Source organism: Lissotriton helveticus, chromosome 6, assembly GCF_964261635.1.
Source record: "Lissotriton helveticus chromosome 6, aLisHel1.1, whole genome shotgun sequence".
Classification (NCBI taxonomy): domain Eukaryota; kingdom Metazoa; phylum Chordata; class Amphibia; order Caudata; family Salamandridae; genus Lissotriton; species Lissotriton helveticus.
The window spans coordinates 1,434,136,465-1,434,155,602 of NC_136067.1; the positions used below are offsets into that span (position 1 = coordinate 1,434,136,465).

Below are 19,138 nucleotides of genomic sequence, written 5' to 3' on the forward strand. Positions count from 1 at the left end.
TAAAAATCAACTTTGCAGGCAATAAGCGGAGCGCTGAAGGCTGATGCGCTAAACACGTTAAAATACAGTGCAGTCAAAATGATATACAGCGACAATGCTTTTTAGCGCTAGCTGGGCACAGGCAGGCAGGTGAGAAGCAGCTTATGAGGCAATGCAGCGAGAGGCAGCTTGTGAGCAATGCAATGCAGCGCTACGATACCAGGTCTCAGCAGAGGCACTGGGAGCGACCACTCGGCTCGTTAGAGAGGAGCGAGTCACGGTGAGCGAAGGGTGAGGAGCGCTACTTCTGGACAGTGGGAGGGCGTCTCAGCTGGGAGACGGGGCGGGCACACGAGGACGGCGAGCACAACAAATAAACAAAATGGAGGCGGAGGGGGGGAACAGAGCGGAGCACAACGCGCAAACCACGTAAACAACAGCAGAAACTAAGAACACAGCGCCAATGAGTCCAAAAGCAACTGGGCACAAGCAGGCAATATAAAAATCAACTTTGCAGGCAATAAGCGGAGCGCTGAAGGCTGATGCGCTAAACACGTTAAAATACAGTGCAGTCAAAATGATATACAGCGACAATGCTTTTTAGCGCTAGCTGGGCACAGGCAGGCAGGTGAGAAGCAGCTTATGAGGCAATGCAGCGAGAGGCAGCTTGTGAGCAATGCAATGCAGCGCTACGATACCAGGTCTCAGCAGAGGCACTGGGAGCGACCACTCGGCTCGTTAGAGAGGAGCGAGTCACCTTGATTTTATAATAGTCTCCATGAACATTTGGCCATATATGGTTGATATGGGGGTAAAGAATAGGTGTGAGAGCGACCACTACCCATTGGATCTGCTATTTGATTCTAGTTTGTTCAATGGGGCTGATTCAGGTAATAACATAGTTGATGAAATAGAAAGCCGTGAGGAAATCCTAGTAAGTAATAACAGACGTGCCCTAAAGTGGGCTCACATACTGGAACACGGCGACATTTTGTCAAGTATCTTTTCGCTAATACATTTTCTTTGTATGCAACGGTTCCATTGGAGGCGGTGAATTCGGTTGAATTCATGAACCATCATAATGAATTTTTTAATCAACTAAAAGTATTAGTAACAAAAATGCTGAAAAAAGCCCACCAAACCTTGAGTAATATATCTCACAGTAAACCATGGTACGGAAAATCATGTAGACAAGCAAAAACCAGACTACTAGAGGCTATAAAAACAAAAACCCCAGTGGAAATTTGGGAGGCCCGGAAAGCTTACAAGCAAATACAAAACTATGAAAAAATAGCTTGGGAAGAATCTAGCTGGGCCGGCCTTCTGGCTGCTGCAAAGTCAAAGGATAACATTCGTTTCTGGAGACTGGTGTCAAATGAAAATCGTGTAGGGAAAGTAGCAAAAGATGTCTATTTGGATGAACTCACCTGGGTTACCTATTTTACAGAATTATTTAAAAAACCCAGTTTGTTAATCCCTGCAACCGAGGATGTCCTGTGGTTTATTGACTCTGATGTCAAATTAGAATTTAGCCTAGAGGAGACCGTGAAAGCCATTAATGCTGTGAAGAATGGCAAAGCACTGGGCCTCGATAAAATCCCTGGTGATTTGTACAAACATGAGCTAGCAGTTTGGGCACCATATATTAATTACTTATGCAATGTTTTGGCATCTGGGGCCAATTTCACCGATAGCTGGAGGGGAGCAGAGATTGTTTTAATTTTTAAAAAGGGCGATAGGATGGACCCATCCAACTACCGTCCAATTAGTTTAATGGACATATTGCAGAAAATCTACTCTAGACACATTTTAGATAGGGTAATTATATGGATGGAGGATAACTCGATACTTACCAAATTCCAAGCAGGTTTTAGGAGTTGCATAAGTACCGTGGACCAGGTCTTTAGACTCTGCTGTCTCTATTGGAAATACGTGCATATAAGGAAAGGCCACCTCTATGTTGCGTTCGTAGACCTTAGAGCAGCGTTCGACCCGTTCCCACGTGATCTTCTGTGGGGTTCTTTGCATGCACAAGGGTTGCCATCATCTGTGTTAGGACAGATTATAAAATTGCATGAAAAAAACTTTGCAAGCGTACGTTGGGGGATAAATGGGGAATTATCACAAAATATAGGTTCCCGCACTACTTTTCCCGGATGACACCATATTGATCTCTCAGACTCCCAGAGGTTTACAGGCACTTTTGAACTCGTTCAAGCAGTATTGTGATAAAAAGGGGTTGGAGATAAATGTAAAAAAAACAAAATACATGGCCTTAAACCCGCATAAATCGCAATCAATGAATTTGGTACTGAATGGGCAAAAATTAGAAGCTGTCCAGAGCCTTATCTACCTGGGAGTTTCCATAGATTCCAAATTTACTTGGAAAACGCAGTTAGAGAAAAGCAAACTCATGCTGTCACAGAACATAATTCCAATTATAAAAAAACATGGCGGGAGTATGAGTAAAGCAGTAACACCCGCATTGGAAATATTCAAATTTAAAGCTCAGTCTGCTGCTCTTTATAGGGCAGAAATTTGGGGACCTATGTCAAAAAATGCATTCTCAATTACAGAGAACACATTTTTGAGAAACCTTGTGAAGATCCTGCAGGGCACCCCACTAATACCATTAATGATGGATTTGGATTTCAAACGTACGGACTATTATGTTATCCTACGGCCCCTAGTATATTGGGTAAGGTTATGGTCTACCCCAGAACTTGTAGATTATAGGAACAGCTTAAAAGAAATAATGTCTTTGGACGTGGCTAATGTGAATCCTTGGTTTAAGCATGTTTGTCATTGGCTCAAAAAAATTGGGCTGTCACAGTTTTGAGATATACCAGATAGCTTGCCCAATAATGCTAGGAAAATACTCAAGTCCACTTTTTGGGGGTATTTTGCACATAGCCTGGCAAATGAGGACAAGAGTGGATCTCTGACCAATAGTTTTTTGTCCTTCAAGGATAGCCCTCTAATGAGACTTTCCTTGATGAGATTGAACCACCACTAGCCAAGAGTTTATTTTTTAAAATTTAGGTATGGCAATCTTTTGTACAATACTACCTTGACTAGATGTGCTGGGAAGGGCAATGTAGATGAAAGTGCTTTGGTGTCAAGCGATGTATGTACCTTGTGCCATCAGAATGCTAAGGAAGATGACCAACATGTCCTTTTTTTCTGCCCAGTTTATGCTCAAGCAAGGATGAAATGGATCAAACCCCTATGTAACCCCCTTGGTGTAAGAACCTGCAGGGAGGCTCTTAGAATAATTAAGTCTGATAGTAGTAGAACTGTTGTGTTTAGTATCAGTAGATTTCTCCTTTCCATATTTTTCATTCGTAAAAAGATTGTCTGCAAACTGTAACTGTTATTTTATCAATTTTATGTGTAAATTCTAACCATGTTTTTAACAAATTTTATGACTTTCCTACTTCTCCATGATGTATTTACTTTGCGATTATTGTGCAAATCATTATTTTTTTCTAAATGTTTTTATTGTTTTATAACATATATATATTCCCCCCCTCCTCCCCAGGACAGGTAAACATTCTACACATTAACATCATGTGCTTTACATTGTTCTTGTCATAGATACATGGTCATTATAGAAAATTTACAAAATATATTCCCGGCATCACGGAAAACAACAAAAGCAGAGGAGTCCAGATTTTCGTACCCCTTTGCGTCGCGATCTGCCTTTCCGCTTATATATAGCTATCTCGGTATTATACATAACAGCATTGATAATAATGATTAGTTTTGTGCTTCTCGCCATTGAGTAAGAGGAGTCCAGATTTTCATACCCCTTTTGCGTCGCGAACTGCCTTTCCGCTTATATATAGCTATCTCAATATTATACACAGCTAAAAGCCTGGCTAGCCACTGTTGAAAGGAGGGTGGTAGTGGGTCAAGCCAAGCCGAGGCTAGGCATAGCCGCAGGACTGCCATAGAACTAATATAAAATCGTGGCCACTCTCAAGGTTATCTGGGTCTTCCGCCCCAAGTACCATTGCTTCATGTGACAGAGCGACATTTCTTGCAAGAACTGAGGTTAAGAACCTCTCTATATCTTGTGTCAAAGGTATTAACACTGGACAAGAGGCAAAGATATGAACGGAATCTGCTTTAAATAAATTGCATCTAGGGCAGCAAGTCCCCTTGCCGGTTCCCCATTTTGCGATCTTATCGGGTGTATATAGTAGAGAAAGAAGCAGGTTTTGTAAAATTGTGCCTGGAGTTTGGTGAAAATAAGAATGGTTTGGGCTAGCTGATAGGAATATAAAAATCCTTCCTTTGAGATTTTGAGTTTACTTTGCCACTTCATTGCCGTTTTATCTAAATCGTCCGGGAACATGTCCAGCAATGAACTATAAACCCCGCCTATTGAGTGTTTCTTAGAGTGTATAATTGTCACTACTACCGTACATTTTCCCCGAGTATCCTTGCCCCAAGTTTATGAGTTAAGAAATCCCTTCTTTGGAAAAATCCCGCCAATGTAAGTCAAATTCTTTCTTCAGAGCGTTAAAAGATTTCATCCCCTGAGTAGTGTAAAAATCTCCTAATTGTGTTATTCCTAAATTATACCATTTGTTTACGCAGTTATCTTTAAAAATTATTTGAGGAAGAATAGGATTATTCAATACCGGAGTATAATGTGAAATTGGTCCTATTCCTAATATTTTCTTTACAACCTTCCATACCTTAAAACAGATATAGAGAGTCTTAAAGTTAAATGCTGAAAGTCCTAAAGTTAAATGCTGAAAAAACAGAGGTCGTCATATTTGGACATCTCTCCCCCGGATGGTCAAACACCTGGTGGCCCCCTACGCACGGAACACCCCCTACACCAGCCATCACCGTCAGAAATCTGGGGGTGATTTTTGACGATAAATTAAATTTCTTGGCCCACTCAAATAAAATAGCAGCAACAGCCCATCATAAACTCAGGCTGATCAAGAAAATCATCCCGTATCTACCAACCTCAGCAGGTAAGACACTGGTAAGCGCCCTCGTGTTGTCATCTCTTGACTACTGTAACGGCTTATTCATCAACGCCCAAGCAAGAGTGACCAACAAAATGCAGACCATCCAGAATGCTGCAGCCCGTCTCCTGTCTGGAATCCCAAAGTTCTCACCAATCTCTGAGACTATAAGGGACCTGCATTGGCTCAAGATTCGAAACAGGATCAAGTTTAAAGCGCTGTGCATACTCTATAAAGCATTGCACAACTGTGGCCCACATTTCCTGAAATCCCAACTCAGATACCAATCCTCCATAAGATCGCTCCGATCTAACAACCTTAAAATCCTACAAATACCACGAACAAAAACAGTTAACTGGGGCGATAGACGCTTCCTTGTGGCAGCTCCCAGATTATGGAATTCCCTGCCAGCTTCCATCAAAGACAGCCCATCCCTGATGCTTTTCCGCAGAAAGATAAAGACCTGGCTGTTTGATCAAGAATAGTTACCGACCTAACCTCGGGAATACATTCAAAGTTTCTAGCGCCGAGACGCCTACGGGCAATTGTACGCGCTGTATAAATCTCACAAATAAATAAATAAATAAATTTGACCGTTTTGTGGTAGCTGTCGTGTATGTGCCTCCAAAAATAGCCATAGCTGGAATTCCCCACCAGTAGCTGAAACATTGAAGCGGTCTGTTCCTCTGCGTTTTCCCCCCCTTGCTGTAGTTCCTTACTGTAGAGTAATACACATGACCAATATTATCTCCTTAAGTTGGGAAGAGCTAACCCGCCTCTGTTCTTAGGAAGGGTAAGATATTTATATGCCCGGCGGGGTTGTGTATATGACCATATAAATCTAGAAAAGATACGTTCTATTACTTTAAACCACTGACTCGAAAATTCTAGATAGACTGCCCTGAATAAGTATAGTATTTTGCAAATTGTAATGAAACAATGGGTATTCTTTTTTAAATTGTATTGTTATTTTCATGTATCTTTTATCTTTTATGGTTCATAAGTGCCGAAATAAAGATGAATTGATTGATAACTAAATTGATTTTTTTAATAACTGAATTAACAGTATAGAGGTAGCTTTGACAATTGTAATAATTCTGTATTTGCAGTTCCATTTAACAGTTAGCCACGGGAGCTTGGTATTCCTTGGCCTTGCATTGCCCTACGTACTATCGCCACCACTGATTGGATTCATATGCGACAAAAAACCTGTAAGTATGACATATTCTTATTCTGTAGGAAAACATTATCAAGCGTCTAAATGTTGAACTGAAGAAACACATTGATTTTTGGTTGTCATTCATAGGTTACTAGGGATCACCATTGCAAGAACCTTGTGATTATGGCACCCAGCAGAGTGGGGAGAGAGATAAGGACATATGTGCACCATCACTTGATAGGAGATAAGTAAGAACTAGTTGCCAAACATTTTGAGGGTACCCTCGTAGATAGCAGTGGAGTCATTTAGGGTATCACCGTTAGTTGCAGGTGTGACTCCTCTGCTTTCTCTTGCAATCTCTTGCATCTGCCTTTTATGTCCTTCAGTGGAATTATAAAGACAGTTAAACAAGTAGTTTGTTGTGAGTGGATTAGAAATAATACTTGAATATAAACCTTAAAACAAGGTGAAAAGAATTAAAAACACTAAAATACAGAACACTGAATTTAATCCAGATAAAACCAGGGAAAAACAATCCAGGGCCAAATAATGCCTGTGCGTCTGAACAATCTATTGAGAGTCTGACCCTCATTTGTTCAGGTCTCTTTCTGTAAAAGTATGCAATTCTTTATCATGCCTTTTTAAAATATATTTCAGTCATTTTAATTAAAATGTTAAAGTTTGAATGTAATATCAGTGCTGAATGACCTTCTGCACAGCTTTGAAATATTGACATGAATAGGTAAAGAGTCACACAGTGATATCTACTGCAATCAGCATATTTTATTTTTTTTGCAGAGTTTCATATAGCGCAAACTTGACCCGAATCGGGTATCAGAGCACTTTACATAGCACCAGTTACGTTACATGAGGACACATATTCCTTTTTGTTAGACACGGGGAGATTAAGTGATTTGCCCAGAATCACAGGCTGTTTAGCGTTGTTAACGAGACTCGAACCCAGTTCCCCAGGTACGTCAAATACAATAAACAAAGGACATTTTAGGGTACATCGGAAGTAACCAAGGGGGATTGTTAAGGGTCATCTAAACTCAGTCCCAAGATTTCTGTATAATGCGAATGATGCCCCCTTTTGGATAAAGCACAAATATAACTCTATTTTAAAGAGTGGTCCAAATCTGGTTAAAGCTGGTGTGCACTTGGCTATTGGGGTAAAGAGGAAAAATCAGGAAATTGTCCGTGTGTAGCAGTGGAGGGTGAATGTATAGATTGAGGGAAGTAGCATGGGGCCAGATGTACAAAGCTATTTTGAAGTCACCAGTGGCCCGATCTACATAGTCAAGAAGTTTGTGACCGTAATAAAGCATTTTACGATGTACAAAGCCCTAACTTGCGATTTGGTAACCTATTATCAAAGTGAAAATTGAATTTGCAATTGGATTTTAGGAAGGGGCGTGTTGAGGGCATACCTTCTTAGCGAGTCACAATGGTATGTGTTGAATGTTTTGCAGCTGAAATGTGGTTGCAAAGCATTCACATTTTACCACTTCACATTTTACCACTTACAAGTAGGTGGTAAACCATTTGCAAATGAGAAGGGGGTCACAAAGGGAGCACTTCCCCTTTAAGAATGTTTATTAAAAAAAAATGTAAGAACAGGCAGTGGTCCCACAGACCCCTGCCTACTCTTAAAAAATAAAAAAAACTTTTCATTTTTCTTTTTGAAATGCATCCAGTTTTACTTTAATGGAAAACAGGCTGCATTTAAAAAAAAATGCTTCATGTAAAAGCATACACAGAAATGGTGGTCCGTTGACCCCAGCAGGCCACTATCCATGGGGTTTTTGTGATTCCCAATGGGTCGCAAACCGACACCTACCTCATAAATGTTAATGAGGTAGCTCTATTTGTGACCCACTGGGAATCGCAAAAAGTGTAAAACACACTTTTGTTCAATGGTGTTTACAATTATAAAACAGTGAATTGAAAAAATGTGCTATTTGGTAATCCCAAACTTATCCCTATGTACATCCGGCCCTAGCGTTTAGATGGGATATTGGTATTGTCTAAAGGATCTTATCCATAGCTTTCTTGTGCTCTTAGTTTTAGCTATTTAAGTATGTTTGTAATCAAAGAGACTCTAGCAACATATGCTGTGACTAAAATGATTGTGCTTTTTCTGTGATTAAACATTGAATGTCACTGACCATGTCATTTGTGCTGGAATATGTGAGGCCAGAAGCAGTGCATTGCAGGGGCACGAGTTATAGTTAGCTCACTAACTATAATGACTCAATTTCCCTTGTTTTGAATGAGTGAAACCTGAGCCTAACTATAACGTCCATGTAACCTTTGTTTTTCTCTGTGAATTTCTATGTTTTTTTAAGTAGTAGTCATATTTGCAGAGTGGTGAAGAAATGGAGCGTGGCCTCCAATCAGCTCTATGAAACCCTGTTGTTTAGGACTTACAGGAGGTACCACGAGGGCTTCTTGGCCCCTAAGATCCCTCAGGAGTAAAGTGGAATTCATCCCCCAACCAGTAGTGCAGCAGGAGGAACGTTTGCAGAGTGGTGGAGAAATGGAGCATGGCCTCTGACAACCTCTGAGCAATCCCTCTATGTGGGATTTACTGGAGGTAACAGCAGGGGTTGTTCACCCTCAAGTCCCTTCTGGAGGCAAGGGTGCCTTCATCCCCAACGAGCAGAGCGCAAGGAGGCATGTATGCAGAGTGGTAGGGAAAGGCGGCGGGGCCTCCGGCGAGTTATCGGCTTTTATTTATTTATTTATTATTTTTAAGGAAGGGGGTTGTGTAGCCCTCCATTCTTGGACCGACTTTGGTCCCAGGGACCATCTGGGGGATCAGAATATTCCTATCCTGCTCCCTTCTCATTATTTTTAAATGTTTATGTGGTACTCCGCTTCAAGCCAAGTCCTAAGGCGGCTTCCACCACTTCTTGGTTGAAGTGCTGGCAGCCAATCAAATTTTAGTAGGATCCACTAGTCCACTTCAAGGGCTCGCGTCCCCAGATATCTATATTTTTAAAACTTTAGCATCTCTTAAACTACTGAACGGATTGACACCAATGCTTTCTGCCAAATTTGGTTCAATTCAATTCCCCCCTTTTTTCTTGGCCCATGCTTGACGGATCACCTTGAAAATTTAACACAGCATCTGAATCAAAAAAGGCAAGATTTTAAACTTTTTTGTATAGGTTCGTCAAGCGGCACCAAACTAATTTTCAAAACAATAAATGCTTTTCCTATGGAAACTTTGGTCCTAACTATATCTACCTACTGGCAATCAACAGTAGGTAATATCTATCTATCTATCTATCTATCTATCTATCTATCTATCTATCTATCTATCTATCTATCTATCTATCTATATAGCACACATATGTCTCTCATTGCCTCCATCCTTGTCTGGTGAGGTTCTGTAATGGGAACAGTCCGTTATATTCAAACAATTATCAATTTATTCCCAAAGCACCGAGTTGCAGACTACTTTCAGAGCTGTGAAATGTATTGGCGAAGCCACCACTATATATATTACCTCCTGGCGGTCGCCAGTAGGTAGTTATAGTTAGGATTGGCTACCATAGGAAATCCGCAACATTCTATTGGGAATAACTCTGGCGCCAGTTGAGGAATTTGCGTGTAATTTTCCAAAATTTTGGCCAGCTCCGCTCCGCTCCTTCCCTGGAAGTTTCGGGGGATTCGTGGAGTGGGGGCTGAGAAAAAAGGGGGGTCCCAAAACGTGTTTTCCCCATGTTCATTTCCATAGGACAGTCTGACAAGTCTACAGCCCGAACCGCTGAACGGAATTATGCCAAACTTGGCAAAATTGTAGGGACTAGTACGCAGATGTGCCTTTGCTATATTTGGTGAAAATTGCTCCAGTGGTTTTTTTGAAAATTAACTTCAAAAACACATATATATCTATAGGCGCTCTCCGAGCGCTCACAGGTGCGCGTACCGGGGAGCGCACCCGGCGCGCTACGGGAGTGCGCGAGCGGAAAGCTGATTGGCTGTCGGGTGTCTGTTAACATTCTAAACAGTCCGGAGAGTCCGCCATCTTGTGTCTCGGTAGACTCGAGACACAAGAGGTGAAAAAGAAAGGGGGAAATAATTAAAAGGGAGCAGAGTAGACACCCCCTGACCCCCTAGGTTTTCTGAGGGGGTCTAGAAGGACCCTGAAGGGCAAAAAAACTTTTTTTTTCTTTTTGAAATTTTCGCGGGGTAAGCGCTGGGTGCGTTCCCAGGTGCGCGCTCCGGTACGCGCACCCTGAGCGCACCACAGGAAAAAACAGTGTAAAAAATTATAGTAAAAAAATTATTTAGAGTGCTTAGAGCTACACTCCCCTTCCCTCACTCTCTCTCTGTTACCCACATTCTCTCTGTCCTCTTAGTCTCTCACTCCTCTTCTATCACGCTCACTCCCTATAACTGAGCCTTACTCCCACACTCACCTTCTTTCAGACCTTCTCCTTCACTTTCCTTCCTCTCACTTCTCTTTCTTTACACCGTCACTGTTTTCCCTTACCTGACCCTCCTTATTCCACTTCACTATTTCCTTCTCTTACTCCTTCTGTCCTCTTACTTCTACACTCCTCTTACCTCATTCTCTCTCTGTTAGCCTCATTCTCTCTGACCCCTTAGTCTGTCACTCCTCTTCTATCAGACTCACTCCCTATAACACCGCCACACTCCCTCACTTATGTTTCTTTCCTCTCTCAGTCAGGGCCTCATTTATGTAGAAATGACGCATCGCTGCGTGAAAGAAGCGATGCATCACTTCTTAGTGCGCTCTCCTTGCGACATTTCCTGATGCGTCATATTTAATGTATGACGCATTATGTCGCAAGGAGTTACAGATACGTCAGTATTTCTGACGTATCTGAATGCTCAAAAGTGATGCATTGCTGGAGTGTGTCACAAAAGTGACGCAACTCCAGCAATGCATCCTTTCACATGGGGCCAGCCCCATGTGAAAGGGCCTGCGTCAGTCTTACGCCTGCTGTGAGGCAGGCGCAAGATTTTGACGCAACGGTGTCCTAAAAGTGACGCAGTGAAATCTCATAGATTTCACTGCGTCACTTCTACGACCCTTCCTTGCGTCAATACACCCCCTTTGCATACATTACACCTGGCGCAGGTATAATGTGGCGCAGGGGTTTACAAAGTGACGCATCTACCTAGATGCGTCACTTTGTAAATATGACTCAACAAGGTGCATTTTTTACAGCACTGGTGCGTCACAAAAAGTGACGCACCGGCGGCGTAAAAGTGACGCATGGCCTCATAAATGAGGCCTTCAGTCTTCTACTCTCACTTTTTCTTTCACTTTCTCTGTCTCTTCACTGCCTTACTCACCTTGTCTCACACTCACTTGTCTTTATCCAGTCTGTATCTCCACTCTTTCCTAAACATCATTGCTCTTTTTTTACCCTTCCACACCCCCTTTCCTTTACTACATTTTCTTCACTGATCCTCATTCCCCATGTTCACTCTCCTTCTCCTCACTCTCCTTCTATTTATAGTTTTGTATAGCACCTGATTCAATTCCCGAAGGGATATCTCTGCGCTTGGGCATCTACTGGTAATCTCTAACAGGGTAATATGGTTAGTTGGTCATGGCTGTGTTATGAGGAGACTATACCTATGGCATGGTGTAAAGGTAGGTTTTTAGATTTTTTCTAAAGGATTCAAGGCTTGTGATTTGTTTCAGCACAGGTGGTAGGGAGTTCCAGAGGACAGGGCCCTTATAGGAGAGGGACCGTCCTCCCTGTCTGGCTCTTCTAAACTTTGGAACCTGGAGTAGGTGATGGCTGCTGGACCGTAGAGTGCGGCCGGGAGTGTATGGAACAAATTTTTCCTTTAAGTATCTGGGACCAGAGCCAAACAGGCATTTATGTATAGTGACACATATCTTGAATTTCACGCGTTGCTTTACTGGTAGCCAGTGGAGTTGGTGAAGAAGGGGACGGGAGGGAGTTCTGGGAGGGTCATTGAGAACCAACCTTGCTGCAGTGTTTTGCACTATTTGCAATTTCTTCAATTGTTCCTCATTAGCTGATATATAGAGGCCATTACAATAATCCATCCTACTTATTATTAGGGTCTGAACAAGCGTTTTTCTGTGGTTGTCTGGTAGAAATGGGAAAACACGTCGGAGCAGCCCAACCACATGGAAACATGCACCTGTGACTTGGGTAGTGTGTTCCTTAAGTAGGAGAGCCTGATCCAGGCGGATGCCAAGATTTTTAACTGTTTGTTTCGGGGTTGGGACAGGACCCAGCTCTAAGGGCCACCAGTCGGGGGACCATGCTAGAGTTGCCCCTCCAAACAACATGACCTCAGTTTTGGACACGTTGCATTGTAGGTAGTTCTGTGCCATCCAATGTGCCACTGCTCTCATACCGTCCGCAAATGATTTTTGCACTGCAGGTGTGAGAGTGTGGAAAGGAAATAAAAGCTGTGTGTCATCAGCGTATGACACCGGGGTGAATCCATATAATGTTTGCCAAGGGGGCAACATACACGTTAAAAAGCGTGGGGCTTAGGCATGAGCCCTGTGGCACTCCCTTGGTAAGCTCCCTGAAGATGGAAGAATGGGAGCCTAGCTTGACCTCTAGTGATCGACCTGGAAGAAAGCTTTCCAACCATGACATAGCCACCCCTCCTATGCCCACATCTCTCAATCGGCCGAGAAGGAGTTCATGTGACACCGTGTCGAAGGCAGCGGATAGATCTAACAGCACCAGAATCATTGAGCCTCCTTCATCAAGTGACATCCTGATGTTATCAGTCACTGAGAGGAGGGCTGATTCGGTGCTGTGATTCGGCCTGAACCCAGATTGAGAGTGGTCCAGGCCTTCCGCTGCCTCGATGTAGTTTGACAGGTGTGTATTCACATGTTTCTCGGTCAATTTACTGAGATATGGCAAAAGGGAGATGGGTCGGAGATTGGAAAGGTCTGACCATGGAAGTGCGGTATTCTTTCGGATGGGGTTGACCACTGTTTTTTTCCATTCTGCTGGTACATGCCCTTCTCTGAGGGAGTTATTTATGACTGTTTGGATATAAGATCCTAGTAGGGTGTTCAAGGGGGGCATTATTTTTGCAGGTACTAGATCATTGGGGGAGCTTGATTTTATATGGCTGGTGAGGAGAGGGAGATCTGCGACAGTAACTGGTGGAAAAGTCAGCAGAGAGGTTTTCCTTTGGGTGGATGGTGAGAAGGAAATGGTGTTACAATTGGAGTTTGAGGTTTTCAGAATTTTTTCATAGATTGGATTTATTTTATTTTCGAAGAACAGTGATATTTCATTGCAAAGGGATGAAGAGAAGTCGTCTGGGCTAGCACAGACTGTGGGTTTGGTGAATGCTTCCAGTATTTTGTATAGTTCTTTCGAAGAGTTACCTGCGTCTGCAAGTTGCTGGGCAAGACTGTTCTTTCGGGCCTTTTTTATATTTTTATAGTAGTTTGTCTGTGCTTCATAGTGTGCCTTCCTATTCTCTTCTGTACGTGTCTTTCTCCATTTTGTTTCTGTCTTCCTACATCTCTGTTTCTCAGCTCTCAGTGTCTCGGTATACCACTTCTCCTGTTTGTTTATAGGAAATTGTTTGTATAGTTTTATGGGGGCAAGTCTGTCTATTGCCTCTGTTAGGGATTTGTTAAATTTAGCTAGTGCGTCCTCCATATTATCTGTGTCCGTTAGATTGGGTTTTTCCCAGACCCTTTGCAGCCCTTCCACCGTTAGCTTGTGCCACTGACGACGCCATATTGGCGGGAGGGCTTTTTTGTAAGGACGTATATTGACAATAGGTAAACTAAATTCCACCAGATAATGGTCAGTCCAGTCTAGCTGGATGGCAGTTTCACAGTGGATTTTGGCACAGTTGGTGAAAAGCAGATCAATGGAGTGTCCCCCTTCATGAGTGGGTCCATTATTCTGTAGTTCTAGGCCCAGGGTGGATAAATCAGCAAGCAGAATTTTTGTTTCTGGAAGTTCGGGGATATCTGCATGAATGTTGAAATCACCCAATAGGAAGAAATCTTCTTTGGCTCTAAGATAGGGGGCTAGCAGTTCCAGCAGTGAGTTAGTAAAATCTGAGTGAGGTCCTGGAGGGCGATAGATCAGTGCTCCTTTCTTGGACACTTTGGTGGAAATATTAATTCTAAAAATTACAATTTCTATTAGTGGACAGCATTTTTGCTCTAATATGGTGACCTTCAAGTGTTCTTTGTATGCGATAGCCAGACCGCCACCTGTTTTGTTTGGGCGATCCATGTTAAGGAACTTGTAGCCTAGAGGTATCCCTAGTGTAATGGCGGGAGTGGTATGGGGTTTAAGCCATGTTTCTGTAAAGAAACATAGATCAGGTAATGATGTTTGAAGTAGATCCCATATTTGAAGTTGATGTTTGGGCATCGAATGAACATTCAATAATATACATTTTAATCCATCTTTTGGCCTATCTGTATAGGTGTCCAGTGCGTTAGGGGTGGTTAGGTGGGTTGCTTGAAAGTGACATTTGAGACAGGAGAAAGGGCCCTCTAAGCATGGCCAGTTCTCGCTAATACAACCTGACAGTGGGCAAGGTCTTAATTTCTGCATATCTTGTGCAGAATACCTGAGAGTGCCTTGTGAGGATGTAATAGGGTCCATGGCCCCTGGCCCCATCCTGTCGCGGACGGGCGCAGACGGGCAGCTCTTTGGCTGGTCTTCGGCGTGAATTTGGCTGCGCGCGATCGCTGCGCGCTCGGGAGGGGGCGAGGGCTAAATAGCCCCTGGGAATAGCAACTAGAGCGCTACCCGCTCCAGTGAATCCCGGAAGTGCCGGAAGTGTTTGGCTCTCACCTGTCCGCCCTCCGCACAACGGTAATAATTACCCTGTCGGAACGAGGCGGACAGGAAGGAGAGTTGAGCCACCACTCCTCGCTGTCTCCAGGCAAGAACCTGGCTAGCGGCTGTTTCCCTACCAGTATATCAGGTGAGGGAGAAACAGCGCGGTAATTCCTAGCGCATTTGTAATCAACACGTTAAAATATTACAAGTTTAAAAAGTGCGCGTTATTAGTCAACACACACACAGATTTGTATCCGTTTAAAAGTGTTCAGGCACAAAGTGAAGTGAGGATTAAAATTGTCCAACAGCTTTTACCACATTAATCGTTGTTAGCGCTGTGTCAGTATCAGCAAGCGGGTCAGGGACGCTGCCACCGTCTCCTACCGCGTTCGCGCTGTGTCTGATGCTCAGCCTAAATAGCCCCTGGGAATAGCAACTAGAGCGCTACCCGCTCCAGTGAATCCCGGAAGTGCCGGAAGTGTTTGGCTCTCACCTGTCCGCCCTCCACACAACGGTAATAATTACCCTGTCGGAACGAGGCGGACAGGAAGGAGAGTTGAGCCACCACTCCTCGCTGTCTCCAGGCAAGAACCTGGCTAGCGGCTGTTTCCCTACTAGTATATCAGGTGAGGGAGAAACAGCGCGGTAATTCCTAGCGCATTTGTAATCAACACGTTAAAATATTACAAGTTTAAAAAGTGTGCGTTATTAGTCAACACACACACAGATTTTTATCCGTTTAAAAGTGTTCAGGCACAAAGTGAAGTGAGGATTAAAATTGTCCAACAGCCTTTACCACATTAATCGTTGTTATCGCTGTGTCAGTATCAGCAAGCGGGTCAGGGACGCTGCCACCATCTCCTACCGCATTCGCGCTGTGTCTGATGCTCAGCCTAAATAGCCCCTGGGAATAGCAACTAGAGCGCTACCCGCTCCAGTGAATCCCGGAAGTGCCGGAAGTGTTTGGCTCTCACCTGTCCGCCTTCCGCACAACGGTAATAATTACCCTGTCGGAACGAGGCGGACAGGAAGGAGAGTTGAGCCACCACTCCTCGCTGTCTCCAGGCAAGAACCTGGCTAGCGGCTGTTTCCCTACTAGTATATCAGGTGAGGGAGAAACAGCGCAGTAATTCCTAGCGCATTTGTAATCAACACGTTAAAATATTACAAGTTTAAAAAGTGCGCGTTATTAGTCAACACACACACAGATTTGTATCCGTTTAAAAGTGTTCAGGCACAAAGTGAAGTGAGGATTAAAATTGTCCAACAGCTTTTACCACATTAATCGTTGTTAGCGCTGTGTCAGCATCAGCAAGCGGGTCAGGGACGCTGCCACCGTCTCCTACCGCGTTCGCGCTGTGTCTGATGCTCAGCCTAAATAGCCCCTGGGAATAGCAACTAGAGCGCTACCCGCTCCAGTGAATCCCGGAAGTGCCGGAAGTGTTTAGCTCTCACCTGTCCGCCCTCCGCACAACAGTAATAATTACCCTGTCGGAACGAGGTGGACAGGAAGGAGAGTTGAGCCACCACTCCTCGCTGTCTCCAGGCAAGAACCTGGCTAGCGGCTGTTTCCCTACTAGTATATCAGGTGAGGGAGAAACAGCGCGGTAATTCCTAGCGCATTTGTAATCAACACGTTAAAATATTACAAGTTTAAAAAGTGCGCATTATTAGTCAACACACACACAGATTTTTATCCGTTTAAAAGTGTTCAGGCACAAAGTGAAGTGAGGATTAAAATTGTCCAACAGCCTTTACCACATTAATCGTTGTTATCGCTGTGTCAGTATCAGCAAGCGGGTCAGGGACGCTGCCACCGTCTCCTACCGCATTCGCGCTGTGTCTGATGCTCAGCCTAAATAGCCCCTGGGAATAGCAACTAGAGCGCTACCCGCTCCAGTGAATCCCGGAAGTGCCGGAAGTGTTTGGCTCTCACCTGTCCGCCTTCCGCACAACGGTAATAATTACCCTGTCGGAACGAGGCGGACAGGAAGGAGAGTTGAGCCACCACTCCTCGCTGTCTCCAGGCAAGAACCTGGCTAGCGGCTGTTTCCCTACTAGTATATCAGGTGAGGGAGAAACAGCGCAGTAATTCCTAGCGCATTTGTAATCAACACGTTAAAATATTACAAGTTTAAAAAGTGCGCGTTATTAGTCAACACACACACAGATTTGTATCCGTTTAAAAGTATTCAGGCACAAAGTGAAGTGAGGATTAAAATTGTCCAACAGCTTTTACCACATTAATCGTTGTTAGCGCTGTGTCAGCATCAGCAAGCGGGTCAGGGACGCTGCCACCGTCTCCTACCGCGTTCGCGCTGTGTCTGATGCTCAGCCTAAATAGCCCCTGGGAATAGCAACTAGAGCGCTACCCGCTCCAGTGAATCCGGGAAGTGCCGGAAGTGTTTGGCTCTCACCTGTCCGCCCTCCGCACAACGGTAATAATTACCCTGTCGGAACGAGGCGGACAGGAAGGAGAGTTGAGCCACCACTCCTCGCTGTCTCCAGGCAAGAACCTGGCTAGCGGCTGTTTTCCTACTAGTATATCAGGTGAGGGAGAAACAGCGCGGTAATTCCTAGCGCATTTGTAATCAACACGTTAAAATATTACAAGTTTAAAAAGTGCGCGTTATTAGTCAACACACACACAGATTTTTATCCGTTTAAAAGTGTTCAGGCACAAAGTGAAGTGAGGATTAAAATTGTCCAACAGCTTTTACCACATTAATCGTTGTTAGCGTCTCCCCACACTCACCTTCTTTCAGTCCCCCTACTTAACTTCCCTTCCCCTCTCATCCCTTTCTTTGCTTTCTCACTCATTTTCCTCTCCTCTCTCACTGCACTCCACTTCAGTTACTCTTTTTCATTTTTTTTAAGAATACAGCTCTTTTTTGAGAATTGGAGGTAGTTCTAAAAAGAACTTTTTTTTCTTCTTTTTTTCCTTTTTTTTGAACAAAAACAAAAACAGGGAATGGGAAACTGCTCAACAGGAGCAAAAAAAATCATCAAAATTAGGGCTGGGGACGGCAGCGGTGGTTCTCTATTGGTCGAACCATTTTCATAACACTTTGTTCCCCATAACAAAGTAGTTGATCACAATGTTTGCATTTGATTGTGGCTTCATTAAAAACAGGCTGAATATTTGGGATCAGCTGTTCTGGTCGCCTCACCGATACAGTTGCTCCTCCAGTTGAAGTAGAAGCACCATCTCTTGGAGCCTCTCGTGCCAGAGCCCTGACACTCTCCCGGGCACAGTTCTGGGGATGCCGGCGTTGAACATGGCGAATCATAGTTGAATTTCCGAAACTGTACTTCCTTGTGGGGTCTCCTCGGGAAAGTACAGTTTGGCAGGTTTTGCATTCAACTTTTGGTGCATTTACTTTTTTATGTCCCTCAGGTATTGAAAAAAATGTCCAAATAAAATGTTCTTTCACCTTCGGCTGAGGAGGCTCTTCATCAATGAAACCATCTGAATCCTCACTGCTGCTGGATGGTCTGGCAGCCATTCTATCCACAAATTGTTAGCATAGATAAAAAGAGGTCTTGCTCTCACCAAAGTGAAAGAAGAAGTGAAGGAAAAGGGTGGGGTTTTCATTAGTTGTAAAAAAAAAACTGTTTACAACCAATGAAAAGAGTTATTTTAAGGTCACATGACTTGACACGCTTACGCTGCGCGCACCGGAGCGCTTCCGGGGGTGCTTATGCGGTGCGAACGTAGGCGCTTCCGGGGGCACTTACGCGGCGCGCCTGAGTGACGTTTTGGTAGCTTTACGGAAATGCAAAATCATTGTCTTTCGGAAAATCACAAATACTACTTTTATAAGCATGGTACTGAATGTCTTGCATTATTATTTAGTTTTCATTAATATTTTTTTTTACGAACGCAGAAATAGCGCTCTCGCTGCGCTCTCGGGAGAGCTTACCGGTGCGCGCACCCTGAGCGCCTCAAGTCAAAATGATACGGGTAAGCTTACCGGTGCGCGCACCCTGAGCGCACCAGGAAAAAATGATTAAAAAAAAGAAAAATACAGTGAACAAATAATTAAAAAAAAAAAAAAACATTATAATTAATAGTTATAAAAAACAGCAAAAAAAATCGTAGGTAACAAAGTCGATATACAAAGGAATTAACTTTTAAAAAAACTATGAAATTCACTGAAAAAACCATAGGTTTCACAAACGTTATAGTTAGGAATTAG

General features: G+C 43.5%; 1 protein-coding gene across 3 annotated transcripts in view; it reads left to right on the plus strand.

The window, feature by feature from the left end:
- The window catches only part of LOC144761783 (MFS-type transporter SLC18B1-like), a 1,350,585-nt gene that overhangs the window by 455,601 nt on the left and 875,846 nt on the right, over positions 1 to 19,138 (plus strand). For all 3 annotated transcript variants that reach the window (XM_078647026.1, XM_078647029.1, XM_078647027.1), the window contains exon 8: positions 6,077 to 6,178. In XM_078647026.1, coding sequence (XP_078503152.1) covers positions 6,077 to 6,178 — 102 coding nt within the window. The remainder of the gene's footprint in view (positions 1 to 6,076; positions 6,179 to 19,138) is intronic.